Source organism: Rhinichthys klamathensis, unplaced genomic scaffold, assembly GCF_029890125.1.
Source record: "Rhinichthys klamathensis goyatoka isolate OS25496 unplaced genomic scaffold, OSU_Roscu_1.1 h1tg000579l_1, whole genome shotgun sequence".
NCBI classification, from domain to species: Eukaryota; Metazoa; Chordata; class Actinopteri; order Cypriniformes; family Leuciscidae; genus Rhinichthys; species Rhinichthys klamathensis.
This window is the reverse complement of record NW_026607043.1, coordinates 126,130-148,532: the sequence shown is the minus strand read 5'-3', so window position 1 is coordinate 148,532 and position 22,403 is coordinate 126,130. Positions and strand designations below refer to the sequence as shown.

The 22,403-nt window shown below is 36.5% G+C and overlaps 1 protein-coding gene across 1 annotated transcript; it reads right to left on the bottom strand.

The window, feature by feature from the left end:
- Window positions 1-556: 556 nt before the first annotated feature.
- Window positions 557-9,053, bottom strand: hpcal1 (hippocalcin-like 1). The gene is made up of 4 exons (XM_056240063.1): window positions 8,734-9,053; window positions 2,902-3,311; window positions 1,157-1,262; window positions 557-747 (listed from the first exon to the last, which is right to left on the bottom strand). The coding sequence occupies exons 2-4, from the start codon at window positions 3,277-3,279 to the stop codon at window positions 650-652; spliced, it is 582 nt and encodes a 193-aa protein (XP_056096038.1). The 5' UTR covers window positions 3,280-3,311; window positions 8,734-9,053; the 3' UTR covers window positions 557-649.
- Between the last annotated feature and the right edge of the window lie 13,350 nt (window positions 9,054-22,403).

Below are 22,403 nucleotides of genomic sequence, written 5' to 3'. Positions count from 1 at the left end.
TCATTTCTCAAATGTGCGTACGTGTGATTCAGAGAACAAACATGCATACGCCTCTCTTCCAGAAGTGAAATTTATATAAATTGCAAATAATCTTGAAATTGTGCCCAGCTGAATGGTTTCCGATACATATAATAGAGCACGTCAACGTCCAAATCCTTTACTTGAGAATAGAGAGCGGCAAGAATTGCTTAGATTTCCAAATCCCTGCAATACTCCGACCCTCTTTCACAAGGAAAAGCGCGTACGTCTGCTCAGACCCTGACGTGGTGCTAAGAACTTTGGTGTGGATTTTAGCACACGCATGCTAAATGTGTGTGCGCACATTTTATAAACGAGACCCTGAGGAATTCAGTTTTAAAAATGTGAATATCTGCTAAAAGTGAATTTTGACAATTGATTTCAAGAGGTCCTTCACAATCCGACCCGGCCCAGACATTATGATAACTCAGCAATGGCAATCCAAACAGAATTACATCAAAATAAAACCAGGCTGGAATGATGAAAGAGATAACCAACCGTGAACAAGGAAACTTTTTAAGCAGGAAAGATAGAAATGTATCATTGATAACGCCAGCAACTCCATTTTCTTAAATCTTGTCTTTTCAGTGTGCATGTGAGTGGCGCCTGTCAGCTGCATTTAAGAGCTGTTTTATAACTGTTGAGAGGTGCTTTGGTCAGACTGCAGTAGTCTGACAATAGAGGGGTCGCTCTTGGCACCTTTGATGAATTCCTCCAGAGACAGTCTGCCTATAGATTTGAAAAAAAACAACAACAAAAGGGTTATTTTGTTCATTTCCAAGAGTAACATTTCAGTGGTGATCAAATATCCTGGAACTTAAATTAATCCTAAATATGACTTTATTCATTTGTGGTTGTCATAGACACTGTGACAAATGATTTTCTTAATTCGTATGTTTGCCTTGGTTTCAACTTGGAAAGCAAAGTTGCATAAGAAACACTCAATTTGGCTTAGGAAAAAAACTATTTGGCAATTGGGTAGGAAAAGTAAACTTTCAAGACAAATCTTGATTTAGATGATTTTACTCTAAAACAAAGACAGCATATCATTTTTTGCAGTGCATATTTTGCGTGGTTCAACTTTAAGAGTCTATATAAATATTATCAGTGAGTGGGAGACGGATCTCAGGAGGCGTACCATCGTTGTCTGTGTCCATCTGTCGGAATATCTTATCTGTGCGTTTCTCTGGCGTTGACTCATCCTCGGGCATCTTCATCACAGATGACACCATTTTATAAATTGCCTGTGAAAATTAATGTAACCGTGTCAAAACATATGGTAGTTTGTGGTCACATGCAAAGGTTTCAGTTATCAGTAGCAACACGTTTGTCTTTATAATGCTGCAAATGATGCAAAAGAACGCAGCAAGACTAGATTATTGTAATGCTCTACTGGGTGGTTGCCCTGCACGCTTAATAAACAAACTACAGCTAGTTCAAAACGCAGCAGCTCGAGTTCTTACCAGAACCAGGAAATATGACCATATTAGCCCGGTTCTGTCAACACTGCATTGGCTGCCTATTAAACACCGTATAAATTTTAAAATATTGCTCATTACTTACAAAGCACTAAATGGTTTAGCTCCGCAGTACATGAGCGAGCTCTTAACGCATTATAGTCCTTCACGCCTACTGCGTTCTCGAAATTCCGGCCAGTTGATAATACCTAGAATATCAAAATCGACTGCTGGCGGTAGATCCTTTTCCTATTTAGCACCAAAACTCTGGAACAATCTTCCTAACATTGTCCGGGAAGCAGACACACTCTGTCAGTTCAAATCTAGACTAAAAACACATCTCTTTGGCCTAGCATACACATAACACACTATAGACTTCCTTAATTCAAAATTAGGCTGCATAGTTTAGATCAGCCGGAACCGGGAACACGTCCCGTAAATCCTGATGTACTTGGTACGTCATAAGAAGGATGGCGTCTACGCTAATATTAGTTTCTCTGTTTATCCCGAGGGACCCTCTATGGTGGACCTGCGCCTGGACCCATCCCAACTCATCCTGAAGTGCCAGCCTCATCAGCCCTGTGAAGGCCTCATCGACACGACGGCCATAGGCTCTGATCCTCAACAACTCGTCTCCATACCGGCGTGATTACTTCGACTTCCAAACAGATGGAAATGGATAAATACTCTAAATGTTCCTATCAAATCTGACTTGTAACGCTGCCCGAATCACACACTGTTCCTTCGTTGGCCAGAGGAGAACTGGCCCCCGACTGAGTCTGGTTTCTCCCAAGGTTTTTTTCTCCCTTCTGTCACCTGATGGAGTTTTGGTTCCTTGCCACTGTTGCCTTGGCTTTTGGCTTGCTTAGTTGGGGACATTTAATTATTCAACAATATTATTGATCTGCCTTACTTAAGGTGGACGTTGATGCAATTTTCTTCTAGAAACAAACTTTGTTGTATTATTTTCATGTTATCACGGTGAAGCTGCTTTGATACAATCTGTATTGTAAAAAGTGCTATATAAATAAAAGGTGACTTGACTGTCACAGTTTCAATCAACACTTCATATCAGTGTAATCAATGCAAATGATCATGAGCCTGTTTCTCTGACAGATACATTTAATGTCACTTTCAGATATTGTTTTACATCATGTCCTCTGATGCAGGTGTAAAAGAGCCATCTATGTTATTAACATCGAGAGTCAACAGTCCCTTTGAAGTAGCGAACAAAGCCTTTGTGTTTGGTCACCATTTGTGGCAAGACCATATGGCCTGTGGAACACTTGATTGAGGAGATCTGTTTATTCAGGAGGTCTGTATCACCAAACATTAGACTGAGACAATATTGATATGGAACAAGCTTCTCTAAAAACAATGGCTGGCCAGCTAAAATACAGAAATACAAATGAAACCAAAAGCTCACCTGTACGATCTCCAGCATTTCAGCCCGGCTGATGTATCCGTTGCCGTCCAGATCGTACATGCTAAAGGCCCAGCGGAGCTTCTGCTCCAGGCCTCCGCGCGAGGTCACGCTCAGGGCGATTATGAACTCCCGGAAGTCGATTGTGGCATCGCCGTTGGTGTCGAAGGTGCGGAAGACGTGCTCCGCGAACTTCGAAGCGTCACCGTAGGGAAAGAAATTGGCGTAGATCTTCTTGAATTCCTCTACCGTTAGGTGGCCAGACGGACAGTCCTTCAGGAAGCCGCGGTACCACTCCTGCAGCTCGTGGTCGGTGAACTCCGTGTTCTCCCGCAGGTCGTTGAGGACCTCAGGTCGCAACTTGCTGTTCTGTTTACCCATGATGAAACTCTAGCGCAGACTCTTGCTGCTCCCTGTCAGCACAAACACAAAGAAATAAAGTAGCTACTTAGATATTTTTAAACCTACGCAGGCCACAATTAAGAGATTCACATTTCCTCTGCCAGATGTATGTTTCAGAATAATGGAAAACGTCTTAGCCTTCCAAATTGAAGGAGTGGATCCTGGTCTCCATGGAAACCATTTAATACCTTGTTAAGGTGAGAATTTATTGACTCCTTCACAGTGGGGTAAAGGGGGGAGGGCACTGAGCAGCATTGAGGGAGGCTCATATGAGGGCATAACTGCCACCAGACCACCTTAGCAACAATCAAGAGGCCGTGGGTTACCAGGGAGATGAGGAAGAAATGTTTTTTTTTTTTGCATGTGTGTGGGTAATTTGGAACGGTTGGTGTCTCTTACTGTACATGAGCCTGTGCTTGCAGCGTTAAGAGGGGGCAGAGTGTGAGGCACTGCTCGTTCTATTTAAACAAATCATATAAAGACCATATAAACGGTGAGGTGGCAGGGAGTGAAATTTAACGATAGGTTATATACGCGACATGGCCATATGCACTCACTTCTATCCTCTCTTTCCACTACAGCCTCTTCCTCTATTCTTTGCTTTTTCTGTTCATATTTCTGAATCTCGCTTGTTTACAGTTTAGTACTATAGGGTCACCACACTTTTTGGGGTCTGGAACGATTAAATTATGAATTAATTATGAATTTATTAAAAAATACATTTTAAAACAATGCAATTCATACATACAAGGACCTCTTCTATGATCAGCATGCCAACTGTTCATTTCATTCAGATTTTTTTTATGGGGGGGGGGGGGGGGGGGGGGGTAAATTAATATCATAATCAAGAAAGAAAGCCTCATTAAAAGCATACAATTATTCAAAAGAAAAGCTTTTTTAAGAATTTGACAATCTTTTAAATCTTAGAAATAATATTTGAACAAAACCACTTCAAAATCAATTCATAACCAAAAACGTCATGTCGTTCAACCAACATGCAGCAACACCAGACCAAAATAAAATAAAAGAAAACAAAAAAGAAAATGATATCATTGCACATTGCAGACCCTCCGGGCTGTGTGTTAAAGACATAGGATCATTTTTTAATTAGAAAACGTTAGTTCAGGTTGTAAATTGTCATGCGGTCCAAAAAAAAGTATAGATTTTTTATTAATAATTCAAGCTATTTGTAAATAAATAAATCGTGTAATGTATCTAAATGTATTTTATTTTTAAAGAATATTATTACTTTTTACTTGAGGGTTAAATTACATTACATTTTATTAAAAGTTTTTCAAAACCATTGGAAACCAACATGAATACAAAAAGTGCATTTCTTGTGTTTTAAACTAGATTTTTAAAAGATCTTATACTGTCATAGGTCATAAGACACAAGTCAGTGAGCCATGCACTATCAGACCTGAGCAAGCTCCTGGTGCTCCTGAAGACATAAACATGCGTATTTCTGTTTGGAAAAATAAATCTTCATGTGACTAAAATACCTTTTGTCATCTATCTCGAGCTGCATCCACAGAGCAACACTGTGACGGATAGTTTTTTTTCTGCTAAATAAATACAAACTCATGGATAACTGAGATGGTATAACCTAAAAACTTTCATTTTCAAAGATATAGTAAATATATATGTATATATGCTTAATTTATTACAGTTAAAGCTACACTTTCTCAAGGAGGTACTAATCTACCATTTTACCTAACAGAAATACATGTCAGGTACTTTTAGACTTGGTTCTCTAGATATGTCCACCTCTTCAGAAAATGGCTTTGCTCCGTTTGCTTAGTTTGTCGAGGCCATCCTAAGGATGGCCCCTCCCTTGTCTGGAGTCACATGGGTGAAGCTACTGGCCTGGCAGCACGCAGGCAGACAGACAGAAACATGGGCGTAGCTTGCTGCTCCCTCCCTCTTTTCCCTCAGACACTCACCAAGCCACAAGAAACCCAGAACTTTCCATTCTGAAGGAAAAAATGTAAGCTCATGCTGCTGTCAAATGGAAAAAAATCTGAAAAAAGAAGGGTCCCCATAGGCCCTGATCCAGCAGAAATAACAACATCACAGGGGGCACATAAATAGAGCGGAGACTCACATATTCATTCTCTGTGAAGAGGAACCAAAATGAAAGACATGATGTGAGGAGTTGAACACAGCCCTAATTTCCAAAACGCTTGAAAAGCCCCTTGCAAAAAAACTGAATCAGAACAGAGAAAAGTGTGACACATCTCCTCGGATTGAGAGCAGATGGTGTATCGCTGTATGCTCCAGTACCTCACGATTCACAAGCATCCTCTGCCACTCCAGTCACAAACCATAATGCTTTACAGGTGGTTTCACAACTGGTGTCTGTCTGTTAATACATACAAGTCAAAGGAAACTGGAAAACATATCCACCTTATTTTTCACGCAAGAGTGTGCGTGGCTATTTGTAAATTGAATGTTCCAGCTAGTGTCATCCTCTTACAGTTATTTTTATCTGTATAATCCTGCTGGATACTGCCAACTTGAATTTCTAACCATATTTTAATGTATTGTCTTAATTCTAAACAAACTGGTTTTGTACTGGTAACATAGTGCAAATAGTTTTACCGTTTACTGCACTTTGTTATTCTTCACGTTATTTCCCTATAGCGGCCAATGAATTGGAAGTCTCACACATTCACAGAAAACAGCTTACTTCCACATTGAACTTCCGCATTGTTAACACTGGAAAGATTGAGCTCATGTTTCTTATAGGGATAGTTCAGCCAAAAATGAAAATTCTGACATCATTCAAATACTTTCATGTTGTTTCAAACCTGTATTACTTAATTTCACCAAAGGAGAATTTACTGGTCATTTTCCATTCAATTACAAAGAATGGGAACTGAATCCTTAAACTATCATAAAAGCAGTTTATATGTTTTGTATGGAAGTCTTCTGAAATCTATGATAGCTTTGTGAGAGGAATAGACTGACATTTAATGTTTTCACTTCACTTGTTATTCACTGATGGTCTTAGCATACAGGACCAGTCAGTTGAGTGGAACTTGAGAACTGGATCAGACTGATTCATTCTGAATAGTTTTGTGAACCGAATAAACTGATTCACTGAAAAGATCACCAACTCAAAAGAACACTGTTCACAAATCAGACATCTTCATGAACTATCATGAACACAGCGAGCAAACCCTTACAGTAAATTGAATCTGTTTCTCACACAAAGCTATTGCATGACTTCAGAAAATGCATTAGTCATGTGAACCACTTTTATGATACTTTTATAGGGATCCAGAGTCCTTTTTAAAGTTTGAATGCTCTAGTCACCATTCATTGTAACTGCATGGAAAGAAATTACTAGTACATTCTTCAGCACAAGTTTTCCACAGAGGAAGGAAAGTTATACAGGATTGGAACGTCAGAGTGAAATGATCACAACAATTTCATTTTTGGGTTAGCAATCCCTTTAAGGGTGAAAATAGGTTTGGAAATGTCATTCATTTTATGGAAATAAAGCCAAAATGTGCAGCCAAGCTTGTGAGTATTTCAATATGTTATTTCATTTACTAAAGCTGTCTGTCCAGAAGAATACATGTGCATTTGTTAGTTTAACATATTTTCTCAGTTTATCCTAAATGCCAGTTTCGTTGCACTTTCTTCCCACTGAATGTTTAACCCTTGCCCGTTCTCTCTCTGCCATGTCTCTAAAGGGAATACTCTGTCACACTAAGTCCCAGTTCTTATATTGCATCTAATAACTAAACATTCCTTGATGATTTCCACACAAGCCCTATAGTTTCCAATTTCACTCCCAGTAGTCTTGGTTGCACAAACTCATCTTGTTACCCTCCCTCGTCTCAATAAACTAGCCCCAATTACAACACTGCCACTCTGGCACACGTGAATGTTGTGTCTCGCCACCAGATTCCACACACTCACATGACATGTATTTTTTTCATAGACCAGTGTGAAAAGCTATACAGTGCAACTATTGCCCTTAAATAATTTCCAAATAACAGCTTTCATTACATCCCATTCAAATCAAACAAAGATATGTGCCAGGTTGCCATGAGCACGGAACAAATAGCCAGAAAAAAAAAACGTAACCTGGAAAGTGTGGGAGTGAGACATATTTTGTACCCATCAGTGCAATTGAGCATGCAGTTGTACAGCATTCATCTTTGACCCATCATGCATAAAACATCAGCTCAATTAACAGTATGTATGTGTGTGTGTGTGTGTGTGTGTGTGTGTGTGTGTGTGTGTGTGTGTGTGTGTGTGTGTGTGTGTGTGTGTGTGTGTGTGTGTGTGTGTGTGTGTGTGTGTGTGTGTGTGTGTGTGTGTGTGTGTCTCATTAAGCCTTCTATTCCCCAATGTGGCCTAACTAAAATGCACCCTGACAGGTGTCAAAAGATCAGTAGAACAGAAAACCCAGTTTTTCTGCTGCTCCGGCGGACCGTAAAATTACAGGAAAACAAACAATACACTTGTCCCCTTGTCTGAGAATTCAGGGTATTTTTCCCCGAAATAGCTTGTCGCTAAATTTAATAATGCCAAGAGGTCATCCAATACATTTCCCATCATCATAAGCGGGGAATGAATTTCTCCAAAACAATTTTACTCATTTTGCTGATATTTACCAGAACTAGGGATGGAAATAGAAATGTAATGTTGACAATGGTTCCGGGTTTATTCAGATGCTGATAGCAGGTTGGCAGATATGCCACTGAGATGATTGCAAGGCATCATGGAGCGACTTGATTGGAAAAGTGGGGAATCGACCTCTTACTCCTGCTGTGAAGATCATGCTGTGACCCAGAAGGTGATCATGACAGAGGGGAAATTAAAGAATACAAATGGTAACAGAATTGGAAGAATAACTTATTGTTATTAGACCACCTACAGACTGGCACTGAAAAGAAGCTGTACTGCAAATATTAATATAACATAAGAGAAATATCATAATTATACATTACACACAGTTTTATTATATAGTAACTAACTAAATATATTCACATATATTTAGTCATTTTACTCTGTGGATAATTGATGAATCTAGTGATATAATGCATCAAATATCAAATTAAATGCAAAGGGTAAAATAGAGTCCCTTAGCATCATAAGGTCAGCTTTCCTGGGCATTAAACCCATCCCATACATGCATGGATTTTTATGGTGACCTGGCCATGAACTAAAAATAAATAAATAAAACTAAATGTTTCTAACCTAGAAAAACGAAACAACCACACGTGTCATCGTGAAAACCAACGTAGACTGCTAATATGAGACATGAGACCAGTATTTAGTCTGAAATGCATTAGTTTTAGTGCCATAAAGAGTGTATTAATTCCCATGGACCGCTATCATGCAAATAATGGGTTCCAAAAAGCGGCATATGTTGAAAAAAATGCATTAGAGGCTTTAAAAAAGACAACAACTTACCTCTAAGAAAACGACAGAGCTGATACGTTCTCCAATTTGTCAGCTGTAGCCTTAGTCCGTCTGAAGAAGGAGTGTCCTCACAAAACTTTCAACATTTTCGCTATGAAAAAAAACTCACAGAAGCTTGTAGCCTAAAAACAAAAAAACTAAATAAGGTATGCTTACACGTACAGGTCAATCTTGTACTCTAAAAGTTGGAATGTTGTTTTAATAAAAGGAAATCGAAAAAGTTATAACTTGCAGAATATTCTACAGACTCCATAACATCTCAAAGGCGCACTTGAAACCTCATCATTGAGCGAGAGACCTGACACCACACACAGAGCTCTGCTCCGCTGTCAATGGACGAGTCCACCGCTAGACTGTAGGGGGGACTCGTTTATCTGAGAATGGGATGTCAGTATTATCTTTGAGAACGTTCACATTGAAAACTTATATTTCATGATGTTGGAAACGATGCGATTTGGTTGATGACAAAAAAATGGCAAAATAATCATTTCTGAGCACCCACAACGTTGATGTGAGGGAAAACACCCATGCTATTCTTTGGACGAATCCGTACACTCCGAAGTAGAGCAGATTGCAATAAAGAACAGTTCTTGGTCGCAAGCGGAAAAGAAAGCGCGTACTGGTCTGCAGCTGGATTCAATTTTTTTTTACTGGATACTAACTTTATTTTTGAAAACATAAGCATAATTTATAGCCTACAACAGTGGATCCAATAGAGAAATGTTGGCCTATAACCAATTTATACCAATTTACCGTAAACTTGTCAACTTACCATTTTATTTTAACTTTTGTGAGGGTTTGGATAGGTGACTTTTTCAGTGATTTCACAGAAATGTTATGACAGTATTTATTATTATTACTATTTTATTTTTTTACTATAATAATAATAATAATAATAATGCATTTTCTATATTCAGGTTATAAATTGAACCAGTTGGGACTGTTATGTTGGTATATTGTGTTGTAAATGGCAATTGGCAAATGTCCTTAATATATATATATATATATATATATTGAGGACATTTGCCAATTGCCATTTACAACAAGTTTAAGGTATAAATTGGTGGGCCAACATTTCTCTATATGATCTACTGTTGTAGCCTATAAATGAGGCTTAGGGTATATGCTGTCAAAAGTTTCCTTTGTCCTTAATATATATATATATATATATATATATATATATATATATATATATATATATATATATATATATATATTAAGGACAAAGGAAACTTTTGACAGCATATACCCTATATATAGCATATACCCTATATATATATATATATATATATATATATAGGGTATATATATATATATATATATATATACAGCATATACCCTATATATATAGGGTATATATATATATATATACCCTATATATATATATATATATATATACTGTATATATATATATATATATATTAAGGACAAAGGAAACTTTTGACAGCATATACCCTAAGCCTCATTTATAGGCTACAACAGTAGATCATATAGAGAAATGTTGGCCCACCAATTTATACCTTAAACTTGTCAGTACATTTTATTGACTCCCATCAGCTAAAATGTAGAAGTATAGAAAGGTCATTAAATAATGATTATAGCCTTTATTTATATATTATAATATACATTTCCTGTTTCAAGGAATTCATCATGAAAGTAAAACGCGGTGCACATGCCGTTTCACTTTAACTTTAAAATTTAGTTAAATACATTTTCCCATCCAGTCCCCAGCAAACCCAGATGAATCAAACTGAAATATCGAGCTGATACATTTCACGTAGCATATAGGCTATTTTGTGGCAGCTTTTGAAGTATTTTTAAAATTCAATCAATGCAAATTATACCTTGGTTCCTAATGACTTAATTTACAGTCAAACCAAAAATTAATCAGACACCAGATATAATTTTTGATATTTTTTTATTAGTGGGTGCAAAATTTAAGCATTGCTTGGTAATTGGTTGACCTAAATTGGTATTATCTAATTGTGTACTTAAATTTAACAGCTGACAGCTGACTGCTATTCAACCTAATTCACTTGTGAGACAATCTAACAGAAGGATGGCCAAAACCAGTGAAATATCAACTGATTTGATAACTGAGTTCTTGTCATATTGTATTACCATTTTCTAAACTATAGCGAATAAACTGTGATAATGTGAGAAATGTTGAAGGTGTCTGAATAAATGTTGGTTTGACTACCTGACATAAGATCACCCAAAATAAACATGGATTTGTATTTTATTATTCAATTATGATGCCTTAAATGATTCTTGAAAGAGACATAGCTCAAATTGACCATTTAAATCAGATTCTCCCGCTTCCAAAATACATTTATACCATTTATATCCATTTATACATTATACATTAAATACATTAAATACATTTTTACATTTACATTACATTTATACATTTACAAAAGGATAGCATTCATAGGTTTAAGATGGAAAACTCTGATGGAAATATGTTTAACATCTCCACCAGGAGGCAGCAGATGTTGCCTTGTGATTTCTCATGTAGCCCAAATCAGTGTACAGCTTGTCACATTTCAGTGTTAGTAGAGGTGGACTAAGTACACAACTTCTTACTTGAGTGAAAGTACAGATACTACTGACTCCGTTACAAGTAAAAGTTGTAAAGACCGATTTTTACTTAAGTAAAAGTACAGAAGCACTTGTTTTTAAAAGTAGCCTACTTAAAGGTGCAATGTGTAATATTTCTGAGGATCTATTGACAGAAATGCAATATAAGATCCATAACTATGTGTTCAGTGGTGTATAAAGACCTTACTCAATGAACCGTTATGTTTTTATTACCTTAGAATGAGACATTTACATCTACATAACCGCGGGCACCCCCTTCTATGAAGGTCGACATATTGTGACGTCATGTTTCTACCGTAGCCGACAGCGAACACACAGCGCTGCAGAGCGCGTTTCATCACTACCTTGAAAGAGAAGCCGCAGAAACCTAGAAGCTAGCCATAAACACAGTGAGTAGTGACTTTTCCCTTGTCAGTGGTGTAAAATATGTAGTTGGATTGTTTCATGTAACTTAGTTCTTGTTTCATGTAACTTAGTACTATTGACCGTAAAACAGTAACGTTACAGGAGTCACCAACCCGTCGATCGCGGTCGACAAGTCGATCTTGGAAGCATTTTAAGTCGATCGCGAAGAGTTTTCAAAACTAGAGAGAAAATTTTTTTTTATTCATTCTTATTTATTAATTTGTGTGTAGTAAATGGTGTCTATAGGGGATGCGGAGGCGCGCGCGCTGTTACAATCACGTCATTTTTTCCGCGCGCACCTTTGCGCTCATGCGGATGCGTCGATTATAAACAATGCTTTACGCTTTGGCTTTAACCAGCTCAGCCACAGCCCTACAGCATAACAGCTCATATTAGCCAGCTAAACTTTTACTACCCTGTTAGAAAAAATATGTAGTTGGATAGTTTCATGTGGTTCTTCTCCCTCGCTGTATCATGGGTTTGCTATGTGGGGAGAAATGTGTTACGTTCGTGAGACAATTAGCTGATTACTATTATTATATTATATATTAAGACCCTTGATCCTCACCTGACTATGGCTTTGTAAACTTTATCCATGATGTGGTTTATAATGGACTGTGGTACAGAAACTTGGCTTACTCTGGCTATTCTCTGCTGTCTCAGACGACGATATGTTTGTCCCGTTTTAGCCACCGTAGCTTCTTCGAAAGGGAGGGGTGAGCAGTGGGCTGAGCCATTAGTGCAACTCGCAACCGAACCGCTAGATGCCACTAAAATCTACACACTGCACCTTAAAGTATCAAAAGTAAAAAGTAAATGTCAATGCATTGTTTTATTATTGTTGCATTGTTGTATGTAATAGGCTACTTACAGTACCTTATGCCTCTGAATCTAAACCTGCTTACCCTCATATCAATATCAAATTTATTTCTAGAACACAGTTCCAGTAGTGGGATTGAATGTGAGATTGAATAAGTGCACTCAATAACGTCCACAATGGTTTTGGACACCCAAATTGCTGTTCCCTCAAATAGTGCCCAATTTAAAGTTTTTTGGCTTTTAGTATGAATATGTTAGCCTTACTGTTATCTATAAGCTAGTATGCTCCAAAACAACAACAAATTTCGCTTTTAGAAGACCAAACTCAATGTTGAAAATGAAAATCAGGTTGGTGTCAGAATCCAACGTCAGAATGACGTTAATCTCCAATGTTGTCAAGTCAAGTCAAGTCACCTTTATTTATATAGCGCTTTTTACAATACAGATTGTATCAAAGCGCTTCACAGTGATAACATGAAAACAATATAACAAAAACAATATAACAATATAACAAAGTTTGTTTCTAAAAGAAATTGCGTCAACGTCCACCTTAAGTAAGGCAGATCAATAATATTATTGAATATTAAATGTTAAATGTCCCCAACTAAGCAAGCCAAAAGCCAAGGCAACAGTGGCAAGGAACCAAAACTCCATCAGGTGACAGAATGGAGAAAAAAACCTTGGGAGAGACGTTGGAATGTTGGACAGACGTTGTATTGTGGTTGAAAATGAAAATCGCGTTGACGTCCGAAACCAACATCAGTCAGGTTCTGACGTCAATTAAAATCTGAAAATATCCGCTTCTAAAATTCATGTTGTGATTTCAAAATATGAAATGTGATCCACATTTCATCAGTAAAGGCTTGTTGACATAAAAAAGACCCTTTATTCTCTTTAACACTTTTTATTATTATTTAAAAAACAAATTAGAGATCAATCACACCAAAGCAGAAAAACTTGATCTCTGATCTATGATTGTGTAAATTACCTTTGCTCCTGTTATAGAAATAACAAGGCATTGTTATTGCATGAATCAGCTATGAGTCTACACTATCGAAACTTATTTTATGTTTTTATAATATATATATATATATATTTTTTTTTTAATACATTTCGATTTCTCAACTGCATGGACCCCAGACTGAAAATCTAGGCTCCCTCCCATGTTTACAAATGATTCTTGAGATTGAGAGACCATGATAACACTGAGTTGAAAAACAAACAGTTCATATTGACTGATATAAATGTACCTCGGACACAGAGGGGCAATGGTCTTTTGGTCACTCCATGGAAGCGTGCCGATATCTCTAGACCATTTGGCCTCTATACTTTTTTTCTGCTAAAAAACTGTTTTGAAATATACACAACAAAATCTAATTTACAAATTGTTTTATAATAAATGAACACACAACATATTAAGCTATTTTTCATTTTTATTAGATATATTATTATCATCAGTGTCATTTGAATGTATCAATGAAATCTACATTTCAAAAGAATAAAAATAAACTAATAGGCCAATTCTTCATGTGGCAGCCTGAAAATCATAGTACTCAATGTTCTACATTTTAAAGTAGAGCTTTCAGATTTTTTCAGAAGTTTAACTACTGAACAAACAGCAGGGTGGGTTTGAGATGATCGATTTTTGTCTGTTTATTTTGCATAACATAAACCACCCATTAGATCAGTGCTGCCAATTTCCACCAATCAAATTGCAAGGAAATGTCCCCTCTCTCAGATATATACAGATTTTTCAGGATAACCTCAGCATTATTTATACATAATGTTATATAGAAATTAAGAAAAGTTAGATTTAAATTATTTTGTCAAATATACAATGTTGTTCAAAATAATTCAAATTAAAATGCATATCAGAGATGGCTGGTGCCAGTACTTACCTTTGAATGTTGAAAAAAAATCGTAAAAATATACCCAATAAATTGCTTTTTTTTTTTTTATCACAAGTCAAGTTAAATCACCTGTTGTATTTCACAATATCTTGCTAATTAAATGCATGAGTCTGCAGTGAATGCTGCATCTAGACATGTGGGTGAAGTATTGCACAGCATGTCCACCATATTAAGCAATTCCCACTCCCATTAAATGTCTTATAGAAGGCCCAGAGCATATCAGTTTTTAAGTTACCAAAGTATCTAATGCAACTGAAAGTCCATGAGTCTAGACAACAAAAAATATATTACATTTCATTTAAAGGACTATGATTACAGTTCATGACTAACAGGACACAACTATCATGGAGGACTTTAAAGGAGAACTCCGGCGCAAAATGAACCTTTGGTCTAATTACACATTGTTACCTAGTCAACCGTTATCTGAGATTTGTTTTCATGATTATCGAATGTAAATAGTTTTATCTCTAAAAACAGTTTAGCCTATAAAGCTAGTATAACGCTAGTATATTGGGCATAGATCAATGACAAATAAAAATCGCTTGTTAATACCACTAACAAGGCTCAAAATAGCCCCACACTAACACGGTAGCATAATGAGGGTCCCTACCTTCAAACCGAAGCATTGAGAACTTTGTCAGTGTCCAGACAGTTTAATAAGAAGATATTTAATACATACAGTCAACTTCGCGTATACAGGCAGGAGCCATCTTTGAAATACAGTCTCTACCAGTCAATCTACGAACGCCGATCCAAGTGCGCTGGTGAGATGTGAACGAGCTATAAGTTGTGATAAGGTGAGCGCGAACAGCAGGCTTGGATCGGCGTTCGTAGATCGACTGGTAGAGACTGTATTTCAAAGATGGCTCCTGCCTGTATACGCGAAGTTGGCTGTATGTATTAAATATCTTCTTATTAAACTGTCTGGACACTGACAAAGTTCTCAATGCTTCGGTTTGAAGGCAGGGACCCTCATTATGCTACCGTGTTAGTGTGGGGCTATTTTGAGCCTTGTTAGTGGTATTAACAAGCGATTTTTATTTGTCATTGATCTATGCCCATATACTAGCGTTATACTAGCTTTATAGGCTAAACTGTTTTTAGAGATAAAACTATTTACATTCGATAATCATGAAAACAAATCTCAGATAACGGTTGACTAGGTACCAATGTGTAATTAGACCAAAGGTTCATTTTGCGCCGGAGTTCTCCTTTAAGCACAAAAATGAAGAAGATCCGTGGCATTATCTACTCCAAAAAGTGCAACTTGCCTCCTAAGACAAAAGATAAGCTCATCAATGTAGGAACGAAGGTTGGATCCAACTCAAATGTCCAGATCAAAGTTCGTGCAGCATGTGAATAAACAAATGTGTTTGCTAAAAATTCATGTATTATGCTATCAAACAATGGAGTCAAGGACTGTTTGAGCCACATGTAGCATTACATAATGTATATACACGTTTGTTTCTGAATGAATAAATATGAAAAATATCCGTTTAACTGTAAAATTATTCTATTAAAGCTCATTCGAATAGATTTTCATGATTCATTATTTTACGCTTGCCATTTCAGATTAGTATAATCATATTTACATTACACCAAAATGATTCTTTGCTGTTTAATATATGTGAGCCTATGCTGCCATTATTGCACAATATACAGCATTCCAGAACTGTTCGTGCTCAAACACTTATCAGAAACCTGCCTGTAACCAGAGTAAGTGTTGATAATGGTGTGTATTACAAATCTCAAATGCTTCTAAACCAATACACTGTACATTCTGTACAAAACTTTTTTCTTTTTCTTTTTTGTTGCTTCAGTAACGTAATTTTGGTACAATTGATTTAGCATTTACAGCACAATAGACCAACATGACAGTTCCAAATGGTTCTAAATATCACCTGAATAAAGAAAATGCATTATTATTATTATTGTTATTAATAATAATAATAATAATAAATACTGTTATAACATTTCTATAAAATCACTGACAAAGTCACCCATGCAAACCCTCACAAAAGGGCTTTTATTTGTGGTCTATTAGATTAGATAACAGTTATCATACAGTAGTTGCCCAACCGTCTGTGTTTGATAATGTCTTTACATATCTCTCTTGTACAGTATACTGGATCGAGGTCAAGTTCACACATTTGTCCAACAGCTGGCTCAGAGACTTATAAAAATGTGTGTAGAATAATAACCACGTTAATGAGGGAATGAGTCAGTGTCTGTGTGCATGCCTGCATTCAGCATATGTGCGATATAATGTGTCTAATAACATGACCTGGGTTAACAAACTGATGATATATGACTGTTTTAAAGGTCTTTGATCAACAGTAATGCAAATCAATAGTAGCCAGACAAAATCCTAACACAAAATCCTACAGGAAAAAGAGTTCGGTAACACTTACAATACGGGTCCACAAATAAATTTAATTCATGCTTAAATTCATACACAGATAATATGAGTTAATTTATGACTCGTGAAGAACTAAACCTAAACCTGAAACTAAACATCAATGATTACCACATCAGCAACTAATAAAGAGTCTATCTGATTAAAAGATTAAGTAATATATGAATTGCTATTAATTCATCATGTATATTAATTCCTCAACAACGTATAGTACTATGTGTATATGAATGTGTTAATTACCACAATGGGTCAAAGCCATTTAACTTCCAGTGGTCTGCTTTATTTAATCATTAGCTAATGATTTGCAAAGATATGATTATGTTATGACTTTACATGTTGAGGCAAATGACTATTAACAATAATAGGGGAGACCAGGCAGGGTTGTAAAATGGGGAGAGTTGTAACATAGCTAATTCCACCAATCAGGGAGAAGCTAGGAGACTGGAATCATTTCAGTGTATACCCATTCCTCCCAAATCCCATATAAATGATTATCAAGGATGGAAATAGACACATGCCGATTTTATATAGAAAAGAAAAAAAATTGCAGTAAGAATGTGATTTTTTTTTATGATTTTGTACATAAACTTTAGTACATAAACATGAATAAATGCATAATAGCGGACCTATTGTAAAGTGTAACCGTGATATTAGCACAAAATCAGGTAATGCAAAAGAATACTTTTTATTTTCACTATTTTATATATTTCAATATAACATATTCTTTCCCTTTATTTTGGAAAAATAATGTAATGAGAAAGAAATAGAGTATATGAAATCAGTGCACCTCTCTTTACACATCTTATGTAAGTTAGCAAAGACATGTCTGTCAATATCTGAACCTTGATATCTCAGTGGACTTTTAAACAAGTGTTCATGATAAAATATTATTGCTGTGTGCTCTCCTTTTCCAACTAAAAGACTATTTGCTTTTAACCGGCTTAAATTTAAATCAAATATTAAATATAATATAAAAGAGAAAAGTGAGCTAAACATTTTTAAAAATATATTTTTTACTGTTAGTTACCCTAACAGAAAAATTGTATCTTCTCAGAGTTAGGGTTAGGGTTGAGCCTTGAGTGGAGACAGGTCCCTATCAAACAGTGTATATGTGCATTAAGTCTTAAAGTGACAGCAGTCTAATATTCCAACACAGTCTCATGAAAGTGCGTATCTATACCACGAACATTATTTCTCGTGCCATTTATACGCCAAAAATGTTTTTTGCGTGCATAGTCTAGGCCCAGGTCCTAGAAGACAGACTAAACGAAAAATGTAATATTAATGAATGTCACTTTAATCATTACAATAAGGTCCAAATTACCTGACAAAAAATGTAGTTCGTTACATAATCCATTACATTGCACATTTAAGGTAATATAATCAGACTACTTTTTCATTACGTTTAGATTACTTTTGACCTTACTTGTTTATCACTTTGATTTGAATGATAATCTTGTACCATATCGATTTAAAAATACAAAGTGAAAGAAAGTATATTCCATTTTTTGGTATCAACAACATGAAGTGCATTAAATATTACATTACATCAGGGTTTTCCAGACTGGGGTTCATGAAGGAAGTAATTAAATAATAAACATTTAAAACATTTTTTTTTAAATTAAAAACAAGTACAAAGAAAACACTTACTAAAAAGATTTAAATGTATATATTTATCAGAGCCTTAAACTTACTTTTTGCCACACTTGCACATGGCCGGTGACTCAAGAAACTTTACCGGCCATAAATAATTTTTACCACCCATGAAACAATTATGACAGGCAATTATGACACCAACATTTTAGATACCAGTGAAACAATTCTCTATTCTAATTTCGATACCACAGCTAAAATTACTAGCCTAACTAATATAAATTTAAAACCTTATTAAAGACAAGTAACAGTATTTCCATAGAGACATTTAATAAAGTCCAAATGTAAAATAACACTGGATAGTCTTCACTATATACATTAAACAGATTAATTCTTATTAAAGTTACAAAAGTTATTCTGTCAAGAGCAGTAAGTGATTTTTATCTTTGTCCTTTGATTAACATTAAAAGTAGGAAGCCCGATCTCATGAAAGTGCGTATCTATACAACGAATGTTATTTCTCATGCCATTTAAACGGCAAAAAAAGTTTTTGCGTGCATATGATATGCAGTTTTCGCGTGCATATGATACACACTTTATGGCGTTTAATACAATTTGCGTCTGACAAATTGGCCTTTGACGAGTGTTAATTTTAGGCTCTGCCTTTTTGCATGTGACGATTAACCAACATCAGAGAAAGTTAAACTTCTTAAAGGGGCTATGTGTAGGTTTTTACTTAAAAAAATCTTTAAGATAGAGTCTTCATTTGTACATTTATGAGCCAACCATAATGTAATAGAAAGAATGACACAATGACTGTCCACCACGGTTGCCTCTATCAGCCTGTAGGCTCAATTGTGTGTGGAGGAGTCGGGTCCGAATTGGCGTGAAAATTCACAAAATGTGTCGTCATGCGCGTTCTCGTCTACTTGGGCTTACATCCGTAAGGCAGCCATTAGTAAGCAGCGGCAATCGCTAGCAGTAGTGTTTCAAATGGACTCTGCAGACGGAAAGAAGCGGCAGCCTCCAGCACAATCCAGATACCCACGGAAACTCCTCGTAAGTAAAAAAAAAAAAAGCCTTATCTAGTGCGGCCAACGAGCGTGCGCACCGAGAACGAGCATGAGACTGGCTGCAGTTTCTCTAACGGCCACTGGTGTCAGTAACGGTAAGAAATTTCTGAACCTCCGCAATGCTCCTTTAAGTTTTTTTTTTTATTAGTAGTAGTAGTAGTAGTAGTATTACTATCATTAAAGGAGGACTTCACCCATTTCAACATTAATCTTTATTGAAAGTGGGTCATATATGTAGTCGAAATGTAAAAGAATTTTTGAATTTGGTGCCCTCTTGACCGAGAAAAGACAGAAAATAACTTTAGGGCGCATTTGTGTGTAAGACCACAACTCCCAGAATGCACCACGTTGCACAGCTCCGCAAGCCACTCCCACTAATCCAGAACAGCGCAAAGTCGCAAACATCAGAGAAATCACTCTTCCGTCTACTCTACAGGGCTAACGTTAGCTGCCAACAGAGTTAGAAATTAATTTCACACAAAAAGTATAGTTAGTTGACTGTGGCGAGCAGGACGAGGGACGTGAGAGCGGCGCGAGGCCGGTGGCGTGAGTGATAATGAACGACACCTGTGAGACGCACTGGTCTCTCTCGCGTCTCTCACCGAGGAGCGGACGCATAAAACGAGGAGCGACAGGGCAGATCGAGAGAGGAACAGGCCTGATTTTATGGTGTGTTTTGTTTCTGTTGTGTGTGGCCAGCAGTGCGGGGCTGCTGGCTTATACTTTTGTTTTGTATTTGTTTATTTTACTATTAAAATGTTTAAATGTTCGCCGATTCCCGTCTCATTCTTCCCATAACAACGAACCCGACGCAGCCGACGACGCCGCCTCTTGTTCCTCCATCAGCCTCAGCTGCTCTTCGCTATATTGTGGCTCGTATAAATAGCCACCAACATCAGTTTCGAGCAAAAGATTTTCAAAATCCTCGTCTTCCATATCGTGTGTCGTAAATTCAGGCATTATGGTAAATCTAACTCCTTGAGCGCTTGTTAGCTTAGCTTGCTGTCTTCCAAGCAAGATGGCGGATTAATAGTTTAGTTTCTTCAGGTTTAGTCCCACCCACTGATCTGTAATAGGCCGGTGGGGTGAGTGGGTCCCACGCCCTTGAATAATAATGAGCTAAAGGCTGTAGTTTTCTTAATATGCAATGAAATTTATCTTCCGTCCTATCGTGACGCAAAATGACGATATTTACGTCACGATAGGACGGAAGTAAAACACTTAAATCCTTTTTTCTCCCATCTCAGAAAAAAAACAAGCAAAATTCCACCATCATTATAATATATGACTGGGTTTCTAACAATACAAACCTTAATGCAAATGGGTGAAGTGACCCATAAATAATTTTATTATTGACCTAACTTATTAACTTAAAATCTCAGGGGTTACTCCAAGTAAATATATTAGGACAAAGTGGTTCAGCTGACAAAAAAGTTGGGCGATCCATGCATTGCATATGAAATGCAGTGAATTGTTTGAACGGTTGCAGGATTGCAAAGTTGCAGTTTTGAGAAAACACTTTAAGTCCAGTGATCAAATGCTGTGTGGGTCTCAGTTTTAGGCACATGACTAGTGCCTGGTCTGTGTGTGCAATTCCACAAACCTGGAAGACCTTCTGAACGTAGTATAGGCTTTTTTCAGAAAGGTTTTAAAAGATAAAAAAGTAGTAATAAGGAGAATCGATGAATTCTAAATAATTTATTGCCATTGTAAGAATAACATGTAATCATGTAATCAATATAAAATGAACTGCAGTCTGATTACTTATCATTGCTTATCTGAGTATTTATAATATAATATAATTACAAGTAGGCCTACTTAATTTTTGGAATCTGATTACATGTAACACCAAAAATGAGGATAGCATTTCTTTTTGGAAGATATGACATTCTTGTCTTACAAGCTGTCCTTTACAAACATAAGTGAATGCAATGCATTTATCCAAAAACACAAATTTTGAATGAATTTTGAGACCACACGCCTTTCAGCAATCAATACATAACATCACAGGGAAAAACATATAAATGTTCTCAATATCTTCCTCGTGATGATTATAAGGATGTTTAGGGACCAGTTGCAGTATATTCTGCTTTCCATCAATTAACAACTGAAGGCCTTGGAACGTTTTGTGTATCCAAGAAGACAATTTTGATTAGTATGTACCCACAACAAAATAAGAGGTTAGTAAATAAAGTAAACAGGACAAAAGGGCAGAAGGTTTAATCATTTATTTCAGTATCTATATCAGTTTAGTCGTTGTCTGATTGGCAATACCCTCGGCAAAGGATGTCAAAATAAAATGTATAGTCAAATGTGGGTCTAAGATTAGTAATTTGACCTAGGCTGCTTTTGGTGATTAATGTCATTAGTAAAGAAGGCATGAAGGACAGGCTTCTGCCATCGCGTTATTGCAAGAGCAGCCGTACGGAAGTTGTTGAGATGCTACATATTTAAAAGGTAGATTAGAATTTATGTATATTTATATTTTTTTTACAAATTCAAACTTCAGTCATGTAATGACTTCTTTAGTAAATACATCAAATTGCGGAAAAAAGAGTAGATTAATTAAATAAATCAATTTTCTCTGTATATCAATAAGAGGTTACACGGCGCAGAGGAAAGTGCTAAATGAATGAATCAAACAGACCAAGCTAAGCAAGTTTTCCTTGAAAAAAGCATTTTCTCTCTATTTGAAAGACCATTGGCATTACATGAAACAGTTGCCTTTGTCCTGCCACAGAGGCACAAGATGAACTTTGGAGTGGGGACTTCACTTTTTTCAAAACTGCCATCTCTCCTCCCATTCCTGCAGGACCTGCCTTAATATATAAGGTCTTAGACAGC

What these genes read in the sequence shown, in the direction of transcription:
- hpcal1 (XM_056240063.1), bottom strand. Translation starts at nt 3,279, where the DNA reads ATGGGTAAACAGAACAGCAAGTTGCGACCTGAGGTCCTCAACGACCTG. An exon ending in AAATGCTGGAGATCGTACAG is followed by an intron (nt 1,263 to 2,901) that starts GTGAGCTTTTGG and finishes TAATTTTCACAG; the next exon opens with GCAATTTATAAAATGGTGTC. An exon ending in GATGGACACAGACAACGATG is followed by an intron (nt 748 to 1,156) that starts GTACGCCTCCTG and finishes TCAAATCTATAG; the next exon opens with GCAGACTGTCTCTGGAGGAA.